General features: G+C 55.0%; 11 protein-coding genes across 11 annotated transcripts; 6 read left to right on the top strand and 5 right to left on the bottom strand.

Annotated features, from left to right (window-relative positions):
- Nucleotides 1-2,187: 2,187 nt before the first annotated feature.
- On the bottom strand, nt 2,188-3,357 carry ColSpa_11607 (uncharacterized protein; the record flags this gene model as incomplete). The annotated part of the gene is made up of 4 exons (XM_049277819.1): nt 2,188-2,688; nt 2,809-2,899; nt 2,957-3,078; nt 3,154-3,357. The coding sequence occupies 4 exons, from the start codon at nt 3,355-3,357 to the stop codon at nt 2,188-2,190; spliced, it is 918 nt and encodes a 305-aa protein (XP_049133776.1).
- Nucleotides 3,358-3,710: 353 nt separating this feature from the next.
- On the bottom strand, nt 3,711-3,995 carry ColSpa_11606 (uncharacterized protein; the record flags this gene model as incomplete). The annotated part of the gene is made up of 1 exon (XM_049277818.1): nt 3,711-3,995. One exon carries the CDS (start codon nt 3,993-3,995, stop codon nt 3,711-3,713), a length of 285 nt encoding a protein of 94 aa, XP_049133775.1.
- An 875-nt stretch (nt 3,996-4,870) lies between these two features.
- ColSpa_11605 (transcription factor Sfl1) lies at nt 4,871-7,039 on the top strand (the record flags this gene model as incomplete). Its single annotated transcript, XM_049277817.1, has 2 exons — nt 4,871-4,895; nt 5,013-7,039. 2 exons carry the CDS (start codon nt 4,871-4,873, stop codon nt 7,037-7,039), a joined length of 2,052 nt encoding a protein of 683 aa, XP_049133774.1.
- Nucleotides 7,040-8,692: 1,653 nt separating this feature from the next.
- On the top strand, nt 8,693-9,406 carry ColSpa_11604 (uncharacterized protein; the record flags this gene model as incomplete). The annotated part of the gene is made up of 1 exon (XM_049277816.1): nt 8,693-9,406. One exon carries the CDS (start codon nt 8,693-8,695, stop codon nt 9,404-9,406), a length of 714 nt encoding a protein of 237 aa, XP_049133773.1.
- A 182-nt stretch (nt 9,407-9,588) lies between these two features.
- ColSpa_11603 (uncharacterized protein) lies at nt 9,589-10,914 on the bottom strand (the record flags this gene model as incomplete). Its single annotated transcript, XM_049277815.1, has 1 exon — nt 9,589-10,914. The coding sequence occupies one exon, from the start codon at nt 10,912-10,914 to the stop codon at nt 9,589-9,591; it is 1,326 nt and encodes a 441-aa protein (XP_049133772.1).
- A 1,214-nt stretch (nt 10,915-12,128) lies between these two features.
- ColSpa_11602 (uncharacterized protein) lies at nt 12,129-13,138 on the bottom strand (the record flags this gene model as incomplete). Its single annotated transcript, XM_049277814.1, has 2 exons — nt 12,129-12,739; nt 12,817-13,138. The coding sequence occupies 2 exons, from the start codon at nt 13,136-13,138 to the stop codon at nt 12,129-12,131; spliced, it is 933 nt and encodes a 310-aa protein (XP_049133771.1).
- Nucleotides 13,139-15,395: 2,257 nt separating this feature from the next.
- Nucleotides 15,396-17,273, top strand: ColSpa_11601 (FAD-linked oxidoreductase hmp9; the record flags this gene model as incomplete). The annotated part of the gene is made up of 2 exons (XM_049277813.1): nt 15,396-15,506; nt 15,576-17,273. The coding sequence occupies 2 exons, from the start codon at nt 15,396-15,398 to the stop codon at nt 17,271-17,273; spliced, it is 1,809 nt and encodes a 602-aa protein (XP_049133770.1).
- Nucleotides 17,274-17,705: 432 nt separating this feature from the next.
- Nucleotides 17,706-19,172, bottom strand: ColSpa_11600 (S-adenosyl-L-methionine-dependent tRNA 4-demethylwyosine synthase; the record flags this gene model as incomplete). Its single annotated transcript, XM_049277812.1, has 3 exons — nt 17,706-18,674; nt 18,730-18,962; nt 19,016-19,172. 3 exons carry the CDS (start codon nt 19,170-19,172, stop codon nt 17,706-17,708), a joined length of 1,359 nt encoding a protein of 452 aa, XP_049133769.1.
- Nucleotides 19,173-20,802: 1,630 nt separating this feature from the next.
- On the top strand, nt 20,803-21,688 carry ColSpa_11599 (uncharacterized protein; the record flags this gene model as incomplete). Its single annotated transcript, XM_049277811.1, has 2 exons — nt 20,803-21,403; nt 21,474-21,688. The coding sequence occupies 2 exons, from the start codon at nt 20,803-20,805 to the stop codon at nt 21,686-21,688; spliced, it is 816 nt and encodes a 271-aa protein (XP_049133768.1).
- A 958-nt stretch (nt 21,689-22,646) lies between these two features.
- Nucleotides 22,647-24,153, top strand: ColSpa_11598 (NADH-dependent flavin oxidoreductase nadA; the record flags this gene model as incomplete). Its single annotated transcript, XM_049277810.1, has 3 exons — nt 22,647-22,840; nt 22,911-23,170; nt 23,240-24,153. 3 exons carry the CDS (start codon nt 22,647-22,649, stop codon nt 24,151-24,153), a joined length of 1,368 nt encoding a protein of 455 aa, XP_049133767.1.
- Nucleotides 24,154-24,704: 551 nt separating this feature from the next.
- On the top strand, nt 24,705-26,859 carry ColSpa_11597 (fusaridione A cluster transcription factor fsdR; the record flags this gene model as incomplete). Its single annotated transcript, XM_049277809.1, has 4 exons — nt 24,705-24,732; nt 24,786-24,948; nt 25,005-25,743; nt 25,795-26,859. 4 exons carry the CDS (start codon nt 24,705-24,707, stop codon nt 26,857-26,859), a joined length of 1,995 nt encoding a protein of 664 aa, XP_049133766.1.
- Between the last annotated feature and the right edge of the window lie 252 nt (nt 26,860-27,111).

The raw sequence follows: 27,111 nt of genomic DNA, 5'->3' as shown, positions 1-27,111 counted from the left end.
GCGGTGTCACCGGTAGCTGGGGGTGACATGAATGGTCAGCGTGTGAGTGGGCGGCAAGAGTTCGTCAGTCCAAGAGACTCTATGGAGACAATGGTTATCAAAGGTCACATCAACCCGGCCCTTGCCTGCTTCCATGCGTGTTGGAATTGCGGGGGAATAAACCGTTGTAGACTTTCCCCGCGAAATTGACCAGTGTCCCTGAGATTCCAGAATGACACTGGCCCTTTGGCGTTCCGAGTTTCTCAGCCAGTATGACACTTTGCGCTGTCAAGAAAACCAGGTCCGCGACGAGCGAGTACTGCGCTGTAGAGGCGTGTTGATGGAGACGCGCTGGTGGTATTGCGGGACTAAGACAATTGGAAGAGTTTTCACATCGTAATACGGTGGATATTGTGACCTATTCTTTACCTAACGGACCCAGAAACCGAGCCGCAGGGTGGCCTCACCTTACCCCTTGAGTCAGTCCATGCCAACGATCAACCCCGAAATACGACCGGTGGCGCTGGGAACAAGCCTGGCTCGACTGGGATGACGGGCCTCTGTTGCCTGCACGGCATCCGCGAGGGGGAGGAAACAAGGAACGGTAAACTCTCTCTTATCTCTGAGCGCTGAAACTCGACGGCGAAGAAAACAGCGTCATTGTGTGAAAAACATCGGACGTTGGGCCAAGAGTATGCGGCTCAAAGCTTTTAGACGAAATAAGACGAGCCAAGCTCGACGATTGCCGAGCAAGGGGGGCCTGAGCTGTCCCTGAGAAACACCACCATCAGCGGCCGTTCCGTCCTCCCTCCCGCAGAGCCGTCGACAGGTTTTGCAGTGATACGCCGATGCGCTAACCAGCAGTGGTTGCAAAGCCGCTTACCCGCAGAGAACCGTAGGGCGAAACGTAATAGCGTCGTCTTGGTCCCGTACATTTCCGACATCCTCGAGTCGTGATCCTTGCCGATCCCACTTTCGCGGTCACGTATTGGGAAGGCTTCTAGAAGATCGCCTAGAAGGCTGAAAAAGGCTTGTCGACGCCTCCTACGTACTTCCCTGCACACAAGGACGCAGACCCCTGCATATCCCACGCTCGGCATGCGTTGGCGAGGCGAACTGGACCAGATCTCACGCGACAGGACCTTGACACCATCCTTGCTTCAGGCAGAGAGACTCGACTTTGGTGCGAGAACCGAACCCCAACTTTCTGTAACCAGACCCTATTTTTCTTCCCATTTCACCCGCATTTGAAAGGATTGTGACTGGCTAGTGGGTTTAGCTACTCAGTTTGTTTGACATACAACCATTACCAACTCTCGAGATAACAGTCTCGGCGTCGGATGGAAGGGGGACTGTTTGCGAACGGAGCGCATTTACGCCGAGTGGTTGCCCGACATTAAGGAGATGGGATTAGCAAGCACAATCAGTTTCATCAACAGTGTGGGTGACGAAAGTTCCGCTGGTTTCCTTGCCTGTGGTGGTAATGAAAGATAAGGCCGTCGAAAAGGGTGTGTTGCATCGATGTCAAACTGAGGTGATGAGCACTGCAGTCATTTTGCTGATCTGCCGCTTGTGGCGGCCCCGAAGGTTCAAGCTTGCGTCGAGGACTCGGCCGACGCGCGCAATAACCAGGAAACACGTCGACGCGGTTTCCGACGGGTTTTTGCTCGCTCCTCCTTGTTTTCTGGCAAGGGGTCATGCCAAAGGGGTTAGGGGCCCCCTCGAAAACGGGGAGCCCGCAGCCACGGGGCCCTGGCACCAGGCAAGGGTTGGGGCGAAGCTGTTGGTAATTCCAATTGTGTCATTGAATCCGGGGTAGATTTGCGGGGTTGGGGCCGGTTGCTTCGAAAATGGCAATCTTGGACGGCGGTGCGGGAATTCTACAAGTCGTCGATAGAGGTGTTCCAATTGAGTTGTTCCTGTGTCCCTGTGTCCCTGTGTCCCTGAAATGACACTTGGGTGACTGAGTCGTGTACGTCCCCCTTCGGTTTCAGCCGGATGAACGCATCATCGACCGACATTACTGCAAAATGGGCTATCCCGGCATGCGTTGACTCCGAGCAGCGAATGATGTGTCAGCAACGTGGTCCGAACCATTCAGCATTCGCGCCGAGCTCTCCGAAAACCTGGGGAACGGCGGAACCGAAATGGACCAATGCCAGTCTTACTACTTGGCTTTGCAAGCAAAAATCACATGTTCTATTCTAGCTACGTGACCCCACGCTCCCACTGAGCCCATGCGTCGTCTAGAGCCGGCAGGCAATACTTGTCCCTCCACAGGAATCCTGCAAGAAGCTGTTGCAGGTTCTCGCGCGTGCACCTCTCCGGCGGCAAAATGTCCCTGGCTCTCTCCAACACCTTGACCAGCCTTGACACGAACCACACACGGTCTTCTGTTGTTCCGGAGCCGACGACGCCAACGAACAGAACCCACATGAGGGCGGCATCGTGGGAGACCCATATGAGGGCGATGGCGTCGGCGTCCTCCAACGCCGCCCGCATCCGTGATACCAGTATGCGGACCATGTGCCCCGTCGTTGGAATTTCCCGCAAGACGGCATACAGGAACACATGGGCCGCCGAGACAAGGACGAGGAAGCGTTTCTGGACTGGCGTAGCCGTCCGCCGCTCCGCGTAAAGGAAGTGCAGGATCGTGCTGTCGGCTGTGTTCATGACGATTCTGATGTCGTCCGCTGCCACGGCCCCCGCCTGCGAGCAGATTGCCTGCCTCAGCGTCGTGAAAATCCTGCGTGGCTCGTTGCCCTCGTCAGGTTTGTGGCCCCCCAGTCTGTCCAGATGACGCAGTGAAGGCATCATTGCGCGACTTACCACCGACGACGGAAGGGACACCTGATCGAGGGTGTGGAACATGGGGAATTTGGGAACCCTTCCCAGACCTGATGCCACTTGGATATCGATCCTGATGAAGATTGGTGAGCGAGTGGGTCATGTTTCCAAGTCGGCAATGAGTGCTCACCAATTGATAGAACGGCAGAGGATATAGTCGTGCTTGATCGTGTCCGGCCCGCCGCGCGCTGTGATCATGGCATGAAGCCCAGTCAGGTGGACCTCGGCCGCCGAGAAATGACCTTGGAAAGCCTATCGGCGATTATCAGCATTAAATAAAGAAAAAAGCTTTTAAAAAAAGCGGCAGAGCATTTATCGTCGACTCACTTCAACACTCCCCAGCATGGCAACACCAGCCAATACGGACAGATCATCGCTCGCCAGCTGAGCAGACTCGCGGGATTCCAAGCGGCTCCTGACCATACGCATCGCCTCTCCCTTTTGCAGGTACCCTTCTCGTTGAAGCTTGGGGTCGGGCAACGGCATCGTTGCCGCGAGAAACTCGGCGGCCAGGGCGAGCGTGGTGCGCATGATGAGAGAGCTCTGCATGGCATATGGGAACCATGGCCGCTTGGTATCGGTTGTGGTCGAGTTAAGGTTGAACCTAGTGGTGACTGCAGAGTGAGCTTACAAAGAAGTACGAAGATTCGGCTCTAGAAGAATATTGGGTCCATCTCACAGTATTTTACGAGAGCGTCAACTGATGGACTATTAGGGATTGGTAACGTGTTGAAGGGATCAGCACTATCACTACCCAGCCTTTGGATCCAGGGTGGAAGAGAAGCCTGTGACAGCAGTTCATAGATATCCGGAGACTGAGAAGACGTGAGTAACCGAGTGTGCGAGCTGTGAAAGAAAAATAATAAAAATAAAAATAATAAAAATCAAAGGGGTAATCGTCGTACAAGAGGTTCAGACGTATCCTTGCGGCGTTGGTTCTTGGGGTTCTTGGCTTTGGTTGCTGTGCCGCCCAACCTGAAGCGACCTTTCAGATGCGCCTTGCCCCTTATGGTCCCTTGAGAGATGAGAGCCGTTGAGGCTCCCAATTGAGAGCCGCCCCTGTGGATAGCAGTTCGAATGGCATGGCTTCGGACAGACTTGTTGGCCGGCTGGAAGGTCCCCTCAACAGCGTCGACGGTAACGAACTTGTAATCAGATTCGGGACCCATGTTAAGGGTCAAGCAGCCAAGCGGCGGCTACCTTAGGGCTGAAGTTCAGGTGGCCCGAGTTCCATTAGTCCTAAAAGACTCACTCCTGCCTGGAAGCCCTTCGGCATCTCTGAACTGACGCTCAATGACGCTATTCAAAGACGGAAGAGACCCTGCCGGTCAACCAAAGTCAAGCGGGATTGGCCAGCACTGGCAGATGGCGGTTAGCTAGTTAGTTAGACGATGTCTCGTTGGTCTACGACTCGTAATGGCTGCTAGGAGTTAGTAAGCAACCATGGAAATGGTCTGACTCCGTCACAAAAGGATCAACAACTGAGGAGACGAAATGAGGGGGAGAAATCAGTGAGTGCGGGCGTACCACTCTCTGCTCTCACGGCCGCGATCGGTACGTACCGCGAGGGAACTTCAAGTCCAGGCTAAATCAAGACAAGGTTCTGCCTATCTAAGCCTAGAAAGTGTAGCGGAGAGCCTATTAGCCAATAACAAACCGACGCTTAGAATAGAGCGGAGAAGCATTCATATCTCATTGGACGTATCACGTGACTCGGACCATGTTCGTCCGGCTGGAGTACGTACCCAGTTCCCCGTTCCTAGACGATTCGTCCGTTCTCGGCCTCCGAACGGATGAAACGGACGAAAGATCCGTAAGCACGTACATGCATCAACAACGTCAATGAGAGTCAATGGTTTGGTGCCGAAAGTCGTGATATGGCGTCTTCTTTTTCGAGAGGAGTCGCATTCTACTCCGCATTTCTATCTGAAGCTTGTCAACCCAATGTCAAGTACTGTGCGTCCTTTGATTTATGATCTCGCGCGCTTTGAAAGCATCCAACGACTCGCGCGCTGCTATCGGCTCCAAATCCAAGTCTGAAACCATGGACGAGAGACCAACAAAGAAACGTAAGGTTCGCAAGGGTACGCGAAGCTGTTGGCAGTGTAAGTTCGTCCGAATGCGATGCCGCTTCTCCGAATCCTGGCCGCTTGGCTCCTCCCTCGCGGCGCTGACATCTTGCTCAGGTAGAAAGAGAAAGATCCGCTGCGAGTTCACGTCCAATGAGGAGCAAACATGCAACGGTTGCCAGGCTCGCGGTACCATCTGTGTTAGTCAAGAATTCATCGACGATGAACCGCATGGCCAGCCTGAGCGTGGGCTTGCTCAGCGGCTCGGACGACTTGAAGAACTGATGGTGAAGCTGGCCGACAAAATGGCTCCGGATGCATCAACTGTCAACAAGGCAAACACTCCAGCGTCACTGGCCGAAGGGTCTCTAGGGGCATCTGAGTCCGACAGTACCCCGCCCGAATTGGCGAGGCCTTCCAAGCGCGTCACCGTATCCTCTTCGGTACCCGGTCCGGCACCGACACGCCCGAGACAAGACCGTCCCCGGAGCGGTTGGAAGTACGAGAAAGTATGCCAAGAGGTCCACGCTGCATTCCCCTCTCCTCAAGACGCAAACACTATTGTTCATTCGAGCAGGGGCCCCGTCTTCGTCTTATTCATCTTCTATTCGTATCAAGACATCCTCGACGGCAAGTCTCCGCCGTTGGCCTCTCTCACCACCATGCTAGACGTTGCCAAGCACCCCGCTCTACTGGCAAAGCACTTACTACAGTTGACCATCTGTCTTCAACAGCTACCGCCCTCCTTTGATTCTACTCAACTTGAACTCAGCCAAAAAGGTTCTATCCAGGACAAGATGAACGAGTGGGTTACAGTGGCTAGCTTGGTCACTTCGAACGACGAGCTCCTTGGCTCTGTGGAAGGCTTGCAATGCCTACTCCTTCAGGGGTTTTATTTGCTCAATTGTGGGAATCTTCGAAAGGCGTGGCTCGCAATGAGAAGAGCGCTGAGCTTAGCGCAGCTGATGGGAATTGAGGCGGATGGTGCACGTCTTCTGAAGTCGTGTGATCCGACAACCAATCCGAATACCATACCTTCTTCTCAGGCGCTATGGAGTCGCATAAACGCCTGTGACCGCTGGATTTCTCTCCTGCTTGGACTCTCGGCTGGAACGCAGGACAACAGCTTCATGTCTGAAGAGTTTCTGGCACAGGATACCCCCATGGAGAGACTGGAAAAGAAGTACACCGCCGTTGCCCTCCGCGTCATCGAGAGAAACCGCGTACCGACCAATGAAGCCTATGCCATCACGCAGTCGGTCGACTGCGAGCTCGAAACCGCAGCCAAAGCCATGGGCAGGGCGTGGTGGGAGATACCGCTCTTGCCTGACCCCACCGATACAGCGGCCCAGATGAGCACCATGTCGCACCTGATGCTTCAGATTCATCATCACAGTCTGCTTATCCTTTTGCACCTTCCATACATGCTTCGCAACCAGACGAACAGCCGATTTGACTACAGCAAGAACACGTGTCTAGAGTCGAGCCGGGCGGTATTGAAACGTTGCGTCATCTTCAGAACTGCAAACGATGCAGCCTTTTCATGTCGCCATATTGACTACTCGTCGCTGATGGCTTCTATGACACTTTTACTGGGGCACCTCAGCCGACCTCCCAACGTACGTGAAGAAGACTGGTCAAGACAGCGAAACGAAGACCGAGCACTGGCAGAGACTGTCATGGCCAAGATGGAGGAACTGGCCCTCCTGAACGACGACAAGCTGTCCGGTGAAAGTGCAGAAATCATCCGACAGCTTCTCCCGATTGTTGACTGCTGCAACGGCATGACTTCAAGTCCCTACCCTGAAGCGGCAAGGAACCTGAAGCTTAGCATTCCATACCTTGGCGTTATTAACATCAAAACAACCGCGAACCAGGCCGCCGAGCCACACACGCTGGATCTAAGTCACTCGCAGCTTCCCACACCAAGCAACACCACCACCGTCTCATCTGAAGCCTACCAGGAGACGCCTCCTGCCGTAGCATTGGAGGTGCTTCTGGGCGAAGACAACACCATTCCACACGAAGATTTCTGTGCTGGGTTCAGCGCTGATTACCTAGGGGGTGGCCATGCCCTAGCATCACTGCCGAAGCTGGTGACTGGACCTTCCAGGGCGTTGACACTACATACTGGTCTCTATTGAACAGCGGCATGTCCTGCGAATTTACACGATGAGACCAGATGAATTCCAAAGGACTGAAGCAAAATTGTTTTCTGCGCAGCAGTTACTGAGAAACTAAACCCTTTGCATGTTGTACGCCTGCTGCTGCAAGAAAGCTGAGAACATTGCCCAGCTACATGGCTCATGTAAACAGAAAGATCTAGGGATCTCAAATCCTGTCTCAAAATTCTTTGGTCTTCCAAACCCCGAAAACTCAGAGGGACGAACTACGTTGGTAATGGTCATCTTCTCATCACACGCACGGCCACGCTTGGCGACTTCGGAAATCGAGCATTGCCAATAGCCATTTATACAACCGGCTTCTCTGTAGAGCTACCCCAGCCGGCTGTTGAGCTGTGACCCACGAAGGACAGGGACGACTGTCTACGAAGATTTGATGACAAAGGTAGTCCAATTTAGCATGGCTTCGCGTTTCGATCCAGACACAGAGCTCTCAACATCCCTAACGGGGGGTGGGGGGGGGCCTAATGGATTGCTCCACACACTGTAGCGATCTTGGCAGGCAAGCTGATGGTTTGGTCTTCGTACCGACAATTTCTCATATATGTGTTGTTATTGGTGTTGATCGATGCGCTTACATCATGTTTCTTCGTCGCGGTTTCCGGCGCGGATCTTCTGCCCTACCGGGGCACTATGGCCAGCAAAAGATCAACTCGCGGATCGAGTCCCGAAAGTCAAAGGCGCACTAATAGAGATGCCAAGAGTCCTTTGAGCATTAAAACATGAGGCGAAATCTTATCAACGGTTTATGTCCAGTGGCCACATGACTCGCTTTTGTTGCCGTGACCAATCAACGTCAACGTTGCATACGACTAATGGATCCTCAGGGGCACAAACTGGCAGATTGTTCTGTCAGGATTTGCAACACAAAAATTGAGCTGGATGCTTATACTGCTGGGCTATTATAGCGTCTTTTGTAAAACCAAGCATGAAAATGAAATGGGATGGAATCAACCGGTTTTCCCAACAAATTGTGAGAAATAAAATAACAGACGACATGTTGTCTTTCTGCATAGTCTAAATCAGCAAGAGCTTGTTCAATATCAAGAGACGGCTTCACTTTGTAGCTGCCCCGATTCGTCATCTTCTCCTTAGAGCTTGAGATTGCAAGGCATGGGCACGTTTCAGCCATGATCCGAATTAGGAATCCCTTCCTCCAGGTCCGCTCGGGTTTGTAGCGGAGACCAGCCCCAGGCCCGCAAGTTTTAATTGGAAGAGTTGGAGAAGAGCACGCTCCTTTAGCCTCAAAAGCGGAGGAGGCCAGGAAGGTAAGGGGCCTCCCAGCCCACAATGTTTTGGGCCAGACTGCTTTTGGACAACGACAAGCCGGATTGAACAAGTCTCTGTTTGATGTTGGTTGGGTTACTGGTGGTCGGGCATGGGGTTAGATGGGCGTGAGGGAGACTAGTTGAACATAATAGGCTGGGACTACTCTCATTGAGAAGCTTTCTCCTTTTGAGTCTCGTCTTCGGTTCGTTTTTGACTTCTTCCCATTGCCCTAGTTGGCTTTCACTGTCTTTTACGTTCTGTGCTCAAGGTTTTGTCATTTTCTCTCGAAAAGTACAATTTGCTTTTATCCAGAGTTTGGGCAGCCCAGCCACTCCTTTCAAAACAATGGTGTCTTCCAGTCTCTTTGTTGTCCTTGGCCTTGCTGCTCTTGCATTTGCAGCTCCTAATCCCCCTCGCATTCTTGCCGCTGACGACATCGTTCTCCTCAACCATGATGGCACTTCTCGAATCATGAAGGCCGCCGACTACGAGGCCCTCGAGATTGCAGCCGCCGTTCGCAATTCCTTCGATTCTCATGACAACATCACTAGCACGCCTGGCATAGTCCGACGCGGTTGCGAGAAGAGCAACGAAGTCCAGGTCATGTCGGACGAATCTTTCCTCAACTCCGATGTTGCTATTTCTCCAATCGCTTCATCTCTTGGCAACGTTACAACCACACTTCGCGTCTCGAACGGATTCAAAGTCGCAAATCACCTCAAGATCGGTAGCCAGATCACTTTCGGCGGCGATTCCATTGTCAAGGTGTCGCTTGGCATGAATCTGGACATAGAGTGGTCCACCTCTCAAGAAAATTCGCTCAAATACGAGGTGCCGGCCAACATGTATGGCGTCATTGTCAGCCAGCCCTACGTTCGTCGCATGCAGGGCCACTTGCTGAGCGGCTGCACGGACAGCCCTGCCAAGACCCCTTTCACGGCCGACACGTACGAGAGCCAGAGCTACGGGTCACTATCTTGGGTCAAGGGCGTTATTCGTCTGTGCAGCAGCGAGACGTACCCGATTCCTTACTGTGTGGGTCAGGGCCAGCATACATAAGTTGGGTCAGTTTGGCGTTGGTGGGTTTTCAAGTCCAGGTTGATACTGCGAGAGATGGTTTCATAGTGTACGGGCAACTTTAGTTGAGCTAACTGAAATGTGGATTTCTAGTGAAAACAATGTGGCAACATCAACGTGACCGACCGCATTTCCTACCACAGTGCTTACAAACCGTTAGTGTTTTACACGAGCCTGAGGGTATTTTCATGTCCTTGATCCAAGAAAGCTTCAACAGCTTGTTGTTCGGGCGAATCATCCTGGCCACTGCTAACGCCAAGCTTCATCACGAATACACCTATGCGCCTGTAGCAGATGGCAGGACGATCTTCATCTTTTCCCGCCGCGACTGATCTGAGAACCAGACCCAAAGCCCGCTCGGCGTCTCGCGCACTCGTTAGAAGAGTGAGTAACATGAGTGGCTCCTCAAGCGATCCGTCCAACATGGATTCGAGCCGCCTTTTCGCCTCCTCTGTATCCGGGCTCAAAGACAAAGTTTTTTCCGAAGGTTGCCATTCATCTGGCTGCTCGATTATCATAAACGGTTGCAGTTTCTTGAATCCCATGCTATCGGTCCCGAAAGTCATCAACGGGCCCTTCACCTCAAGGTAGCCGTCCGAAACCATTCCATAAGGAACTGTTGGATAGGTGGTCTGGACCTCGACGGTCAGAAGTTGTGACTTCACACAGCTTCCACTGTAGAAGAACATGCTACCGACCGTAACATGAGTGAGGGGCCCATCAACTGATGCCCAACTCCACGATGGGGCCCGATAATTGCAGTCTCTGCTGACACTACGATGCCAATATGGGGTCATGTCTTCAGGTCTCAATGCGGCCCATAAAAGCTGTGACATCAGCACCTCTGGGTACTCGGCATCATGGAACAAGCCAGCAAGGTAGCGTATCGGCCTCTCAAGGTGGCGTGAGAGTCTCTTGATGGACTCCTCGGCGATTGCCGAGACGGCAGAAAGTTTGTCTGATGGAACACCCAGAGACCGCCGACTGTAACCCTTGATGATGCCCATCCAATCATCCCAACCGGGCGTTGCAGGTAGCGGACTTGTGGCTCGGAACACATTGGTATGTGATATAGTTCTGAAGGCAAAGTCGTCCAGAGAGCCACCACTGCCAACGCCCGATGCATGGCATCGCCAGAAGAGCTGTTGGGACGAGAAGATCACCATCCGATGACTGAGCAGCGATTCCTGGAGCGTCCAGCCACGTGTTGCGATTGGCTCCGCGTCGGGGCCGAGCTCGTTATACAGCAGAACAGATCCGAGCTCGCCACTTGCTGTTCGGTACGGAAATCGAAAGGGACCAACTGCATGCTTTCCTCGGTCGCTGCGAGGTTCCAAGAAGCCTTGATTGGCCGCCGAAGCTGATGCTGCCAGAAGCGTCACGGTGTTGGCACCATAATACGATGACATGCGCCCAATCTCAGTCGCTTTGTCATGCGGGTTGTCTTGAAGTATGCAAAGGGCATCGACCCAGAGATACTCAAGCCCCATGGCGTGAGTGAACTTGATTGCGTCGTGTATTGTTCTTGAAAACTGGGAAGCATGCATACCAGCCCGGAGACGGTCTCGTGTATGGGATGTCAGGCTAGGTTCCTGCGGGCCACCCCAGCAATATGAAAGTGCTGCAAACCCTGCTTTCGCAATGTTTTTCTGCGTATCGGGAATTGTTTCGTCTTTTTCCACGAGCCTTACTTTGAGAACACCATTAGCATCTACGTGAACTTGGAGAAGGCGTGTTGGTACACCAGAAGTATCAACTTGTGCCTCCCCCGATTCAGTAACCGCTCCGAGCCCACGACACTCGGGATGCTGTTCAATACATCTCCGTAAACACTCTCTTGACAACGATACACTCTTTGAACTCGCGACATCCAAGTCCATTGGTCTTGTAGTAATGTGATCTGCTGCGGGGTTGCCCTCTTCCGCACATGCAAATATACCCGGCGTTATACTAACGGCTCGCGCACTTGAAATTTTAACTTCGATGCTCAACTGGTGTTTTTGACCATACCAGTACCTGCTCTTGAGCATGAACGTCGCATCTAGCAAGTCTCCCACTCTCTCAATGCTGTTCGCTGGTGGCGGGTACTGGAGGAGTAGGTCGTCTAGGATCCATTGATAAAAGGCACACCCCGTCTGGGCAGCTCGACACGCTCCATGGATATCATGATGAAGATGAAATTCTTCGTTGTGCACGGGCGCTTGTCGCGCACCTTTGGGTTGAGGGAGCATGTAGCTGTTCAATGGCCCAGAGAGATGATTCTTGGCGCAGGAGGTGCAACTGTGTGGATTGGCAATCGTCAACGATTCCTTCTCGGTAATCAATGTGCGATTTTGCAGTACTTCTTTTCTTGTCTTCAGGTACTGCAGCGTCTCTTGTTCTTTGGGGCAAGGGGATATGCTCATCATGGTGAAGGGCTGACAATGTTGTGTTGCAAAGGCGTTGGGCATGCCGAATTGTTCCAGTATTCGGGTAGTAACAGTGTTTGGATATGAATGCTTCCGACGATGGTTTCGTTGAACAAAAGTCACGCTTCATGCGGGGGAACCCATTCTTCGCACCCAACGCCTGCTTACTGACATACCCTCTCGCTTAGCGCTAAGATTTGATAAGCACGAAGCGATATTTGATGTGGTCTCTCTCTTGACCAATAAGATGTTCGTGTGGCCATCATGTTGATACTGGTAACAGGAAAGCTGCCTTCTCATGCTGCCCACGCCTTTGCCTGTCCCTTGACAATGGCCACCTCATCGTTATCCTCCCTTGATGAATAATCTTGCTCGACATGTGTCTCGTAAGTTTTTTGAACGTAAACCCGTCCGTCCATCTGGCCGCTTCTGTGCAAATCGTCTAGCGGTATTGACTCCGTGACCATGACTGATCTCGACGTTGTGTTTGGCCCGTAGCTGCTCATAGCACCAGGCTGGCTCTTTTGGCCGCCGTATCGCTGTGTAGTTTTTTTCTGACTGGAGTGATATTTCTTGACTCCTCGTGTGAGAAGAGCCTTGAGAGGTGGCAAAGAGCCGACGACGACGGCTGTAGCTGTTTCGACCGCACCCCAGATGGCGAGTCCCACGAGGTCGACAGTTTTCCCCTGTATGACCTGGGTCATACGCACGATGGCAACACATATGATGATGATGGCGAGACTAAAAGCTAAGCCTAGCCCGACTTTTTTCTTTTTATCCAGCTGTAGAGATGGCAAGACTGTTATTGGCAGCACCATTATCATCAGATCAGAAGCGATGTCGACGGTGGTGGAGTAAATGACGTTGAAGGTCTGCATCCAGACTTCATGCGGCGTGTTGCACTTTCCTGTGTGACTTTGTCAGTTGTACGATCGGCGCATGGGACGAGATGCCAAGCAAACGTGTCATAAGGGGTTGACAAACCAGCTTTGAAGTAATCGGATGGAGGGCTGCAGGTTAAAGCGCTTGCCAGCCAACAGCCAATGTATGCCAGAAAAGCAAAGACAGCCACACAGTACCAAAGGCGCCGGCGTACAGTAAATGGTTTGACAAGACGGTAAAACACGGCCATGAAGCTAGCCTTGACGGACCAGAGGATAGTCCAGAAGAGCTTTATGATAGGGAATTGCCAACGGGTCAGGTCTTCCGTCTTGACACCTGTTTCCGTGGTCACTGGGATTCGTCCTGCCGACAGATAGGTGGTGTAGTACAGCGCGTCAAGCTGTCTTGTTTGTAGACTGGTCATGGTGAGAAGACACATCCAGGCCCAGATGATCCAGTAGTCATCGGCGAGAAAGGAGCGGTTCTGACGCCATCGTACCGCAAGTCTTAGTCCAACGAACAAGCTGGCAACTGAGAAGCAAATCCAGATGATGGCTGTGAGGGTCTGCCGATTGATGGACTGTGCCGCTCCCGTCAAGGGGGCGTCAGGGTTAGAGGCTGCGGACATTAATTGCAGAAATTCAACTGTGTGTGTGTGTGTGTGTGTGAGAGAGAGAGAGAGAGAGAGAGAAGGACCCATGAGCACTGCAACAGCCAAAAGGGGCCGAGGACACATATATTGATCAACAAGAAGAGGATATCGCTTTTCAATTGCCATTGAGAAGTACCAAATGAGTGGCTCTATTGAAACAGCAGATTTTCTGTGAGGTTCTGCACATTGGATGTTGTTGGATGCAACCGAGCAAATTACTGCCGGGGAATGGAACGCGCGCATTCAGGGGCCAGAACCTAGTCCGGTAAGGTTTTTTCCTATCATGCCTTCATAGGGAAGTCCTTAAGATACGTGACATGTACCGGCATCTCGACAGCGGATGCAGCCAAGCCTTGACCTGATTGATGGCATTTTGGTTGTTGAAAACAAGCAAGAGCCAATCCCAGGACACTGTACTATGTACCACCAGTTAACCTTCGAAGCATTGGGCATTTGAGGGACACTTTGCTCCGCAACACAAAACTTAAGGACAAAATGGATGCGTCCCGACGAGAAGCAAAAGGAATCCGAGGTCACAGTGTTCTACACGCCGCAAACCCCAACGACTGGTTGCAGAGACTTTTATGTATCCTCTCCGTTATTCAAAATCGATGACTGATAGCTCATATTCTACGTTAGAATTCCCATGCATAATCCTACAGATCCATAGCAGGGACAACGAGACTCACTAGCACCCAATGCAGTGTTGTTCTCCGTGGCCCTTCAGGACTAATGAAGATTATTTCGAGTGTGACAACGGGTTGTGAAGTTGGGAAAAGTTCCAAGTCTTTAACCCGGAACGCCTCGACCAGCCCGAGAACCAAGTCAAAAACGGAAACGATTCCGGTTGGGTGTGCCCTTTAAAGTGTTACATGGCGAATGCGAGAGGGTGGAGTTGATCCAGGATCGTGGCTTTGATCCTGGTATTTTCGACAGTAATCGCAGGTGCAAGTTGCTAGCGCCAACCGCATCACATCCTTCGCTTCTTGGGGTGACTAGGATTCCTGTTGCGAGGTAGGAGAAGCTCATCCTTGATGGTAGTTGTTGGTGTGGGACCTCAGACGTAGCTTCATTGAGACATGTCTCTGGAAATCCTGAAGTGCGTTGTTCATCTCTAGTACCCAGAGTTGCCTTTTTTGAGAAACTATTTGTATTACTTTATATGGGTAACCAACCTGCTGGTACCCAGACTAGAGCAAACTATGGGGCAAGGGGGCCAAGAGGTCAAATACGGAGAGGTTCGCTTTGATTTGGACACTGGTATAAATACTCTGAATCATCACCAATGGCAGCGAGCTTGCTGTCCGCCACCCACATCATCCAAGAGCGGCAATGCAATCGGCTGTGAACGTACTCGGTTATCATCAATTTGCCTCGGGAGAACTGTATCGACATCGCTTGCGACGGTCGCTTCTGCAGTGGCATGGGGGTTCCGTCAATCTCATCTCCTGTGCGGCACTCGCGCCTTAGTGTGGCGGAGAGGCTTCCAACCGAGGTGGAAGACCGGGGTCCTGGGCCGGGCCGGGGTCCAGCGTCCGGACGGGGACAGCCATACCGGGGAGGGGAGCGCACAAATCATTGGCCTTTGATGATCAGTGTCTCACCCCCGCACCGGTGGCACTGGCGCAGGACGGCTGCATCTTGATGTTGGTCGTATCCTGGCACATGGTAAAGATCTGTAGTCGCTGCGACCCTTCGGCCCTTCGCCGTTGCCACCTTGTCTGTTTTCTCGGCTTCTCTGGCCCAAAGCCAAGACCTACTTTCGTTAGGCCCCTCCTGCGCTAACTCGAAAGACGGGATCCCGGCGTAGGCCGGGCGGCCGTATGCAATACATCGACCGGAGCAATTGATCTCGCTTGGAAGCCTGCAGAGTAAACAATTTGGCGGTTTGTTGCGGGTCTAGATTGTCCTCACATACCTGATAAATATCTTTGTCACAATTATTCCATCCCTCCGATTTGTCTTTCTGCCAGCCCGCTGCAGAGTTTATCAAGTTGCCAACTGTATTGTTCACACAAGGTACACCAACATGGAGTTCATCAAGGCCTTGTCGATCCTTGCGGTCCTCGTTGCAGGCTCACAAGGGGAAGGGTTTGGAGACCAGTCTCTGGCCGAAGCCTTCTTGCCGAAATGCAAAAGTGTAAGAAAAACGAACCCCCTTTTCAATGCCTGTGAATGCCATCCGAGGATCAATGTTAACTTTCTGAAGGTACCCGGCGACAGCAGCTGGCCGTCTGAATTCTCATGGAAGGCCCTCAACCTGATCACCGGCGGTAAGCTCGTGAAGACTGAGCCCATTGCCCAGTCATGCTACGATGGCCCCTCCAAAGACCTTGAAGAGTGTGCCTACGTCACAAAGATGTGGTCGGACCAAGACTTCCAAACCTCCAACCCCATCGGTCGGCCGTACCCTTACAACATCACTTGCGCGCCGGTCGACTACGCCACAAACCAGGTCCCGACCAGCTGTTCCCTCGGGTCGCTTCCGACGTATGCCGTCAATGCGACCAACCGCGCGCACATCCTCTCGGCTCTTCTCTTTGCGCGCCTTCACAACGTTCGCCTCGTCGTTGCCAGCACAGGGCACGATCTCCTTGGTCGCTCCGACGGTTACGGCGGTCTGGAGATCTGGCTTAGATACTACCGCAACAGCATCGACTTCCAGAACACGTACACATCGGCCAACAGATGCTCCAAATCTAGTTGGACAGGCAGTGCCATCCATATCGACGGTGCTTGGCAGTGGAGGGATGTCTACAAGGTTGCCAAGGCGAACAACGTCATCGCCGTTGGGGGAGGCGCGGTGTCTCCGGGAGCAATTGGCGGCTGGCCCTCCGGAGGTGGCCACGGTCCCGCGACGCGCAACTACGGCCTCGGAGCCGACCAGATCCTCGAGGCCGAAGTGATGCTCGCAGACGGGCGCGTCGTCACGGCCAACCATTGCGAGAACACGGACCTTTTCCGCGCTCTCCGCGGCGGCGGACCGGGATACGGCATCGTCCTTAGCACCACCATTAAGGCGCACCCCAACATCAACGTCGTGACGGCCCACAAGCTCGCCATTGCGCCTCTGCAGCTTTCAGCCAACAACTCGGATCTCTTGGACGCCGTGTCCGTTCTTCTGCAGTCGTATCCAGACCTCAGCGACGCCGGCTATGCCGGATACGCCTACTGGTTCCGCAACTACCCGGGTGTTTTCGTCGCGAACGCCACCTCGGGCTACTCCCATGGGTTCTGGACCATTGGCAAAACACAGAAAGAGGCCGACGCCGGGTTCGCCCCTGTCCGTGAGTCTCTCGCCAAGTTCAAGGACCGCCTCTTCGTCTATGAGAGCTTCGCGAGTTACAACGACTACTGGGCCTTCTACGAGGCCGAGTCGGGATTGTACGACCCTACCGGCGACACTTCGATCTTGACGTCTCGCATGATTGATCGCTCTGCCGTCGCCGACTACGACCACGTCCGCGAGGCTGTGGAAGTCCTCAGCGGCAAGCCCGAAGAATACGCATCCAATGTCGTGCTCCTCGTGTCCGGCGGGCAGGTTTTCCAGGATGCCAAAGACAAGACCTCTGGCTTGCATCCCGCCTGGCGTAACTCCTCCTACGCTCTCATCACCGGTCGCGGCATCCCCAAGACCGCCAGCAACGAGGTACGGAAGGCGGTGCAGGACGACATTACCTTTGTGAAGGGCGCCGCCGGCAAGAAGCTAGCGCCGACCACGGGCGGTTACATGAACGAGGGCGACCGGCACGACCCGGACTACATCCAGACGTTCTACGGTGCCAACTACGCTAGCCATCTGGCGGCGAAGAAGAAGTACGACCCTTTCAACGTGTTTTACTGTCCGTCCTGTGTTGGTGCCGAAGCCTTTGTCGAGCGGCCGGACGGACCATTGTGTGAGGTGTGAGCACGAAGGTTTAGCTTAGTTGTGGGCAGCTTAATAGTAGACATGAGAAGTGGGCTTGCATACTGTACAGTATTGGGACGAACCTAGAGACACAATCGATAGTTGTTTGTTAAAGCTGAGAGCCGTTTACATCTCATGGCCCACATATTAACAGGGTATTATTGTGACGGTGCATCACAGTCGTGGGCAGGTCATTAATTAATCACGTCGAGATGACAATCAAATCATAATCCCATGGAGTATGTTAACAGTAGTGTTTCCCATATCTGTGTGGCCGGCCGTTATTTCACAAGCTCGCGTCTCCCTATCACAGATTGTCATTACTGAATGGTTGCAGAAATAAACTTTTAAGCAATTGTGATCATGTCTCATTACAGCATCGTCGCTAAACCGCCATATCTAATTATACAACATCACATTTTCGCCGTCCGCCTAGTAGGTCGTCAACTCGGGCGTGCCCTCAGCTCTCGGGAACGAGAACTTGGTCTCGACAAAGATCTTCTGGATGCCGTCCTCATGCTTCTCGAACTTGTAGTAGACCTTGTCCAAGTCGTCGAGGCGGATACGATGCGATAGCATCTGGTAGACGTCGATCTTGTCCTCCTGGACCTTTTTCAGGAGGTCCTCCCAGTACAGGTGCACGGGCGCCTGGCCGTTGCCGATGAGGCGGATTCCGCGCTCCATCAGCGAGCCGATGTTGAAGTGGTTGGTGTAGCCGACGTAGACGCCGGTGATGCCGCAGCGGCCAAAGTTGCGGACACCCTCAATCATCTCGTTGACGAGCTCGCTCGTGTCCGTCTCGGCGCCGAGGGCGATCTCGGCGGCGTGGAGCCAGCCCTTGGGGTACTCGCCGGCGGCGCACTCGATGGCGGCGTCCGGGCCGCGGCCGCCGCAGAGCTCCTTGAGTTTCGTGACAACAGTGGCCTTGTTGGTGACGCCAAACGACAGCTTCGAGTAGTCGATAAGCTCGAGCTTGTCGGCGTGCTGGGCGGGCCACTTGGACTTGACATAGGACAGGCGGGCCTCGGTGTCGATGAAGATAACCTTGGACGCGCCCTGGTCAATCGCAAAGGCACCGGCCATCTGGCCGATGGGGCCAGCACCCCAAATGGCGACCTGGTCGTTGGGGTAAACGGCGGTGTCCTTGACGGCGTTCCACGAGGTGGCGAGGACGTCGGAGAGGTACAGTGCCTTCTCGTCGGGGACGCCGTCAGGGATCTCGAGCAGGTTCACGTCGCCAATGGGAACGCGGACGTACTCGGCCTGGCCTCCGGCAAAGCCGCCGGTGAAGTGAGAGTAGCCGAACATGCCGGCGGTCTGGGAGCCGTACATGGACTTTTCCATGGTGTTGGAGTTCGTCCTCTCACACTGCGAGGAGAGCTTTTGTTTGCAGTAGAAGCACTGGGTTTTGTTAGCATTTTGGTTCTATACTTGGGGAAAACAGCCGTGTACTTACGTCGCCGCAGGCGATCTGGAAGGATGCGACGTATCGCTTGCCGACCTTGACCTTCTTGATGCCGGAGCCGACCTCGTCGACGACACCGCAGAACTCGTGGCCGAGAATGTCGCCCTTGTTCATCTGGACGACCGAGCCGTGCAGCAGATGGAGATCACTGCCGCAGAGGGTGCTCCCGGTGACCTTGAGAATGACATCCTTGTCCTCGAGAATCTTGGGTCGCGGGACCGTCACTGGGATGGGTTAGGAGATGCCGGCGATGGTGAGGAATGGTTGATTAACTCACAAATTTCGACCTTGTTCTTGCCTTGCCAGACCAGCGCCTTCATGAGCTCGTTAGGGTTGCCCTTCTCGCCGCTGTAGTTGGTGACATCCTGCGCCGTAACGGCATCGTCCTGGTGGCCAATGACCTGTTCGGCTGCGTATGCTGCTTGGGACGCCATGTTGGGTATATTTACGGGTGAATGAGTATAATGAGTATTTCAAGTCAAAAAGTGTGAATGGCTTGAAATCGTTAGTGTCTCAGAAGGCATTATCTGGAGAACTCGGCAGGATCACTGGTCCTTATACACAGCACACGCGGACGGAGCACAGCACAATCATCACGTAACCAGTCTGTCAATGGCTGGATCTGGCCCTGAAGTCCATACACCGCAAGCTGTTGTGTGGGAAGCGGCTCTGGCTGGGCTTGCAAACGAAGACTAATGACGGGAGGCGGCGTCATTTTCGACGGAGAAGCGACGTCATGGATACCGGAGGCGATCGCCCGGCGGCGGAGCTCTCGACCCGCGGGCCAATGAGAGCGGCCGGCCCGAAGCGGATGGCCGCTGCTTGCCGTTGATGGGGATTAGGGCGGGCAAGGCTGATGGAACAGCTTGTCCAATTCAGGATGTCAGCGGTGGGCGGGAAGGGAATGAGGGGCGCCAGAACGGGACGGCAATTGTGATGTTCAAACAAAAGTCGATGGTGCCGCTCATCGCACCCCTGCCTGGCGTCGGGATCTGGCGATGTTTCTGTGGTTCCTGGCCGGACCTGGATGCCGAAGTCTGGTTCGGCATCTTTGCATGAAGAATAGACGACGTCAGGTTGAGGCCAGTCAGACTTGAGTAAGCCGGCAGTGAGTCGAAACAGGGACTGGCCTCCGGACCACGTGGGGACGGCAAGAAAACGGCTGTCAGTGTGCGTAAAGCCTGAATTTAAGCTTGTCTTGTGCGCATGTGGTGTGTCCATCGCATTTTTGAAGAGTCGGGGAGCGCAGACTTGGCGCGGACTGGGAGGACAGACATAAACTTAGTTCCGACGAAAGTTGAAGAGAAACGAGAGACGATTCATGCTTCTTTATCTCATGAAAAGGGTCATCAAGGTTCTCTCTTGCATCGGCTCGAAACCGAGCAAATGCTGTGTTGACTGCACACATCGCAAGGGTGCCAATGAGTGGAAGTGGGGTGAGCCGTTGAACAGACGTCACCATTTGGAGATCAATTAACCCACGAACAGCTTGGCCCTGTCGGCCGGCACCAGCTGTGAAGACTGATTACTCAGAATGAGCTGCTGGGCATGGGGAGCGCAAGGGGGGGGCGGGAACAAGTTGGAGATCGGGACGCTTCCAGGGCCGGCACAAGGATGGAGCTTCGCAGCGCGCTCCCGTCGAGCCGGCGATGAGGGGAAAGCGGGGTGCCCAGGGGTCCTGTGCAGTTCATTTGGGGTAAACAGACCCCGGAAGGAGACAAGACGGAGGGACTCGTTGCATCGGCCGCATTGAACCGCACATTGGCATCAGGCACCGCGACTCGAAATGGCAATCCGGAGCATGTTGCGTCCGCAAAGGACAGCAATGCCGTTCAGTCGCGACAGTCTGCCCCGACGGGGCTCTCTATATGTAGAGCTTGGAGCTGAAGCTGAAGCTGACGGGTCTGGGAGGTTGATGTGTTAGTGTTAAAACAGTCAGTTGTCTCGTCGTCCTCGTCTCCGTCTCGTCTCGCCTCAGTCATCGTGATAGCCTCATCCTGTTACCCAGAGTTCCAAGCGTGGAACTACGCCTCTCTCCTCGCCCACCCAGCTCCAGAGACCACAATGAAGGTCGCGTCCATCCCCCTCGCCGCCGCCCTGCTGGCCGGCGCCACCTCCGCCTTCCAGGTCGGCAAGCCGCCCGTGCCCCAGGCCAAGACGACCATGGCCGACAACTTCCCGTGGCGCGACCCCTTCACGTCCAAGACGACGGACGCCTACGCCGCCGCGTGCGAAGCGTCTGGCACGTTCGCCGCGACGCAGTACACGCTGCACGACCTCTTTGACAAGCCGCCGACGGGCCTCTTCCACTACGGCGACGGGCTCAAGACCTTCTTCTCGGGCCGCGAGTACCCCGGCGGCTGGGCCGGCCTCGACCGCCACATGTACGACCGCAACGTGCTCATGATGGAGTACGCCGACGTGCCCCTGCGCGTGCGCGAGTGGATCGAGGAGCAGGAGCGCGCCGACGGCGCCGGCAAGGGCCTGTTTGCCGTCTTTGACAAGCCCGCGACCGCCGAGGAAAAGGTCACGAAGCGCATCGCCGTCCCCGCCGACGCCGCAAAGGTCGACCGCGACCTCGACGCCAAGCGCGTCGCCATCTTCGCCCCCGGCGCGCTGTACCCCGTCCTGCCGCTGTTTGTCGCCGACGGCAGCGACTGCCAAGGTGAGTTTTGATACGGTTCCCCGGCAGCAGCAGCACCGTTGATCGCCCGACTGACCCACGCCATCTATAGCCACCCTCGCCGACCTGGGCAACTACCAGGCCGTGCCCGAGGATGCCGCCGTCGTGGCGTGGCCCGTCAGCCACACCCGGCCCGACATCGCCAACCACAAGCGGGACATTGAGTTCACCGTCAAGGCCCAGGTCCTCAAGCTCAAGGACGGCGCGACGGAGGGCGAGGCCGACAAGAAGGCGGCGCCGTCTGAGCCGGCCAAGGATGAGCTGTGAAGGAGACGGGCGACCCAGGGGGGGGGGGAGATGATGGGAGCGAAGCGAAGCAAAGCACGTAGATTAGACTCTGTATTCTTACCGCAACGGCCTGCTAGACCGCCAGATGCACGGGGCAGAACCCAACAAATTGAAAGCTATAATCTCACTGCCTGCTCGAGTTGCACCATAACGTTGACGGACGCGCGGTCTCGGTTGAAATCTGCCTTGGGATTGTTAATCAGCCAAGACATTCCCGAACGAGCCTATCAACGGTCAAGCGACCGCCAGGCACATGCCGGTTGTTGTCGAGGCCCAAGTCAGCTATTGGGACGAACAGCATTATTAATCCAAATCCTTGGCGTTTTCTCCATGGAACTCCACGGAGTGCCGCCGGCGCCACGGTGGCTGGGGTCGTCCCCGGCGTCCACGGATCTCACACCGAGCCTCACCGAGTCTCACCGAACCGCTCCGGAGCTCTCCACAGCTCATACCATGAGTCGGACGTCATGCACAGCGACGATGGCGGAATTTATGTTATACAAAACCTCTTGTCTCCTTTGATCCCCTCTCTGTTATAAGTAGTCCTTATTCGAGGAGTCAAAGTCTACCGGCAGGTTCACGGTACTTGACAGAATGCAGGTTCGGGCCTGGCGTATGCCACGGAAGGCGGTTCCACGGCGTCCCGATCGATATCTGCCAACCGATCGCAACAACGCCGGTGGCTTCAGTCCGTACCTGGCGAACCACAGACTCGAAATCAAGCACTGCCTTTCCACGGCTGCCCAGACATGGAGATGGCGCCATGGAAGCCACCGAGACGGCGGGCCATACTATATAAACAACCTTCCAACGCGTTGACAGTGAAGACTTCCATCTCCATCATCAGTCCACAGCTCCTACACAAGAACAGCAACTCCTGAATCTGTAACCTTGATTGCTTGAAGACACACCCAGATCAACATCACCTACCGTCACAATGCCCGCCCGCTACGAAAGCTCCTCCGCCAGCCCCGAGCCCCTGGCCCGGCCCCTGACCTTCCCCTTCTCCAACAAGACGGCCAAGAACCGCCTCCTCAAGAGCGCCATGGCCGAGAACCTCGCGACCTGGAGCGCCAGCGAGCCCTCCAAGCGCGGCATCCCCACGCCGGAGCTCGTCGAAGTCTACCGCCGGTAAGCATACCGCACCTGCCTGACTGGCACTCTGACAAGCACGCAAATGTTACTAACACGGCTTCAACAGCTGGGGCGAGGGTCCCAACAGCTTCGGCGTCATCGTCACGGGCAACTTGGACATTGAGTTCGACTACATGAGCGGCGTTGGCGACATGATCATCACCCCAGAGTGCGAACCCACCGGCGAGCGCTTCGAGGGCTTCCAGGCCGTCGCCGCCGCGGGCAAGGCCCATGGCAGCCTGATGCTGGCGCAGGTCACCCACGCCGGGAGACAGGTGATGAAGAAGATCCAGCCGAACCCCATCTCCGCCTCGGCAGTCCAGCTGGGTGCGTTGTGTCTCTCACAAACCCCGCAATCACCACCCCCCCCCCTCACATAGACTGACACCCCCGCAGGACCTAAGATGGGCATGGAGTTCGGCGCGCCCCGCGAGGCCACAAAGGCCGACATTGCCCGCGTCGTCGAGGGCTTCGCGCACGCCGCAGAGTACCTCGACAAGGCGGGCTTCGACGGCATCCAGCTGCACGCGGCACACGGCTACCTTATTGCGCAGTTCCTCTCGCGCACCACCAACAAGCGCACCGACGAGTACGGCGTCCAGACGCTCGAGAATCGCACGCGGCTCATCGCCGAGATCGGGCGCGCCATCCGGGCGCGCACGTCGCCGGGGTTCATCCTGTCGGCGAAGCTCAACAGCGTCGAGTTCCAGGACGGCGGCGTCACGCCCGACGAGGCGCGCGAGCTGTGCGAGAGCCTGGCGAAGCTCGAGTTCGACTTTCTCGAGATCTCGGGCGGGACGTACGAGGAAATTGGGCTAGAGTGGATCAAGGACAGCACCCGCAGGCGCGAGGGCTTCTTCCTCGAGTTCGCCGACACCGTCGTCAAGGGGCTGGGAGACGCCGCTTCGCGCAAGACCAAGGCGTACATCGTGGGCGGCATGCGGTCAGTCGGGGCCATGGTCAAGGCCCTGGACATTGTCGATGGCGTGTCCGTGGGCCGGCCCGGCGCGAACGAGTTCCGCATCGCGCCCGACATCTTGGAGGGCCGCATCACCGGCGCCATCCGGCCCGTCGAGATGATGGAGGCCGACTTTGGCTTCGACATGGCCGCAGCGAGCGCCAACATGCGCCTGGTCAGCAAGGGCAAGGAGCCGTTTGACCCGAGCGATCTTGCGTCCGTCAAGGTGTTTGCTGATGACATGCAGGCTTGGTACGGCGATTTAATTGCGGACGGCGACAAGCTGGAGCATCACGGAGCCATCGATTTCTCGGGGAAGACTGTGCCTTACGGAACCACTGCCACGGCCTGAGCTGGATTGGGATGCACCACTTACGTTACATAGACATAGACTTTCTTTGCTGTAGATCTCGAGCCTCTAAATAAAACATTCGTTGCGTCAAGACGCCCGTCGCTCCCGTGTCTTACAATGGTCGACTGCAAAGTCGTCGGTGCGACTCGTGCTGCGTGCTTCGGTGAGCGTCGGTGAGAGATGCGTACACTAGGTCGTTAGATGAAGAGATCGGCAGTCTGAACCCGAGCCAGCAAATAGGCAGTTGACCGAGAAGGCTTCTCAACCGTCCATGGTGCAACTAAAAATGACTAACACTGCACATTGTGGCTGGGGGGTGGGCCAACCGACACCACCTTGACTGTGTGCATTTGTAATCCAGGCCCACGCCTGCAAGGATGCGACGCATGCAGACCCCAACCCCTGTTTAGCCCTTTGATGAGATTCGAAACCGCGACTCAAGCCTCAAATGGGAGAGAGCATCTAAAAGACCCGAGAAGCCCTGCATTTGAACATCCACTGGCCTTGGCTCCTGACGACGGATCCAGAATCGATTGCCAAAGCAACTCGAGATGGAGACTTCATCACAGCGCCGCAAGGGTAAGCCTCGGGACTATTCATATGGGTGGGTGTCCGTTGGCTAATACGCATAGCCTGCGACTTGTGCTTCACCAAGAAGATCAAGTGCGACATGCTTAAGCCGGCATGTTCCAACTGTGTGCTCTACAAGTCGGAATGCAGAACAACCACAGTCCGTCGTAGGGTTGCGCCGGCCAAAGAGCGCCAGCAGCAACCCAGACAGGAGACGCCTGGAGAGTAAGTTGCCACAGATCTCCCTCAGCAGAGCCAACGTTGCCTAACAGTCGGTGCAGCCCAAAGAGAGTAGCGGAGCTAGAGAGCCGCCTGGCTAGGATAGAACTGCAACTGCAACACGCACTCGACGCCAACGTTCGTCTTTCGAGTCAAGTCCCGACTCCTTCACCATTTGTTACAAACATAATCGAGCCTTCGACGGACAATGGAGATTCGACAGACAGCGCCGACTTGAGCAGCGCCTTATCGTGCAGTACAAGCCCGAGCGAATGCGTAGTGGAACCGGAGAAGCACAAGCTGCCGCCGTTAGAGGAGATTATGCCCGTCGTCGAAATGTTCTTCAACCAGTACAACTCTCTGATGCCACTCTTTGACCAAGAAACCTTTATGCGGATGCTTTCCGACTGGTACTCGCCGTCTTCGCCACAGTCGCCGGCAGTATGGGCTGCCATCAACATTGTCATCGCGCTGGGGTACCGGTGCGCATTGAGGGAGCCGGGGAACGTGGAATCCCTGGCAGACGATCAGAAAGTGCTGCACCACATGCGCAACGTGCAGTCAGTCGTGTCCGACTTGGTGACTCGGGAGGAGGACTTGCTGGGAATCCAGGTTCTCGTGGGTATGGTCATCCTCTTCCAGGGAACCAAGGAACCCAAGCCGGCATCAGTTCTTATCGGGACGGCCATCCGGTTGGCTCATCGCATGCAGCTCCACGACAAGGAGTCGATGCGCTTCTTCCCACCAGAGGTCGCCCGCCAGAGATCGAGGCTCTTTTGGATGGCATATACCATGGACAAAGTGAGTAGTAGTGCTTATGCAGGTTGAAGATGACGAGACTGACAAACGTAGGACATCAGCCTGCGAGCCAAGACGCCGTCGTTCCAGCTTGACGCGGACATTGATCTGGCGCTTCCGGAGCCGCACCCCGATGACGGTACTGGCGTCATGGCAGCAAAGAACGGCAGCAAGTTCAGCTACTTCCGCGCACGAGTGGAGCTCAGCCACATCGCGGGCAAGGTGTACGACTTGTTGTACAGCACGAGGGCGCGCAAGGTGTCGAAGCAGGAGTCACAGTCGCGGGTGACGAGATTAGAAGAGATGCTCGAAAACTGGCATCGCAACATCCCGTCCGAGTTCCAGAAGGAGGCGATGCTCCAAAACATCGATGCGCTGCCGGCGGTGCATATGTCACTCCTGTACCACAACTACTTTGTGGTGACAATCATGACGCACGGCATCTACTCGCACGACGCAGACTGGGTGCAGAGGATCAGCTCCTACAGCCGCACGACGATGCGGGACCTCGACGGCGCAACGGTGGCGGCGTGCAGCGACCAGAATGCACCGCTGCCATCCGGGTGGGCCAAGTGCGTCGAGCTGAGCAGAGGGTGCATGAAGATGTTTGTCGAGTCGCCCAAGACGGACTGCAGCATCTGGACCAACTCTTGTGCGCATTTCTCGGGGCTCATCATCCTGCTGGCCAACATGTTTGTGTACCCAGAACACGAGCATTTGATGACCGATCAGGATTTGGCCAACCAAGCACTCCACCTATTTGACATGATGCTGGAACTGCTAGACTCGGACGCATTCCGCAGGCTACACAACGTCATCCAGGAGCTGTACCGGCGAGCGATGGCAACGGTGGAGAGAGTAGCGCGGAAGCGAGACGAGGAAGCGGCGGCGGCGGCGGTTGCGGAGGCCATGAACAGCAGCCTGCCATTCGGGATGCAGTTCGAGGAGGACGTGACCTTTTTCGGGAGCGGCGACATGGCGGGATTCGATGGCATGTTCGCAGGAGGCGCCACAGGTGCCTCGCCGGTGACGCAAGAATCAGAGACGTCAGACACGATCGAGGGAATGCAAGGGGATGTCAGCCGGGCGGCGTTATCCATCGGGTACAGCCATTACTGAGGGGGAACGGTGCGCAGATTTTTAGATTTTTTTTGGCGTGGTGTTGGGGTCGGCATTGGGTAACGTTCAAGGTCGTGATTCAAGGCGCATTAGGACTCGTCGTGGGGTAGTCTGAGATATGCCGTGCAGCTGAGCAGCATGACGCAGTTGCGATACGAATGATTTTGGTAGTCAATCGGTAGCCACTCTGCGATTTGGTGATGATGCTTGATTGGTGTTGAGTGGAATTTTGATGGAGACGGGGGATGTGCA

Source organism: Colletotrichum spaethianum (assembly GCF_022836535.1).
Source record: "Colletotrichum spaethianum MAFF 239500 DNA, contig48, whole genome shotgun sequence".
NCBI classification, from domain to species: Eukaryota; Fungi; Ascomycota; class Sordariomycetes; order Glomerellales; family Glomerellaceae; genus Colletotrichum; species Colletotrichum spaethianum.
This window is presented reverse-complemented; position numbering and strand designations above follow the sequence as displayed.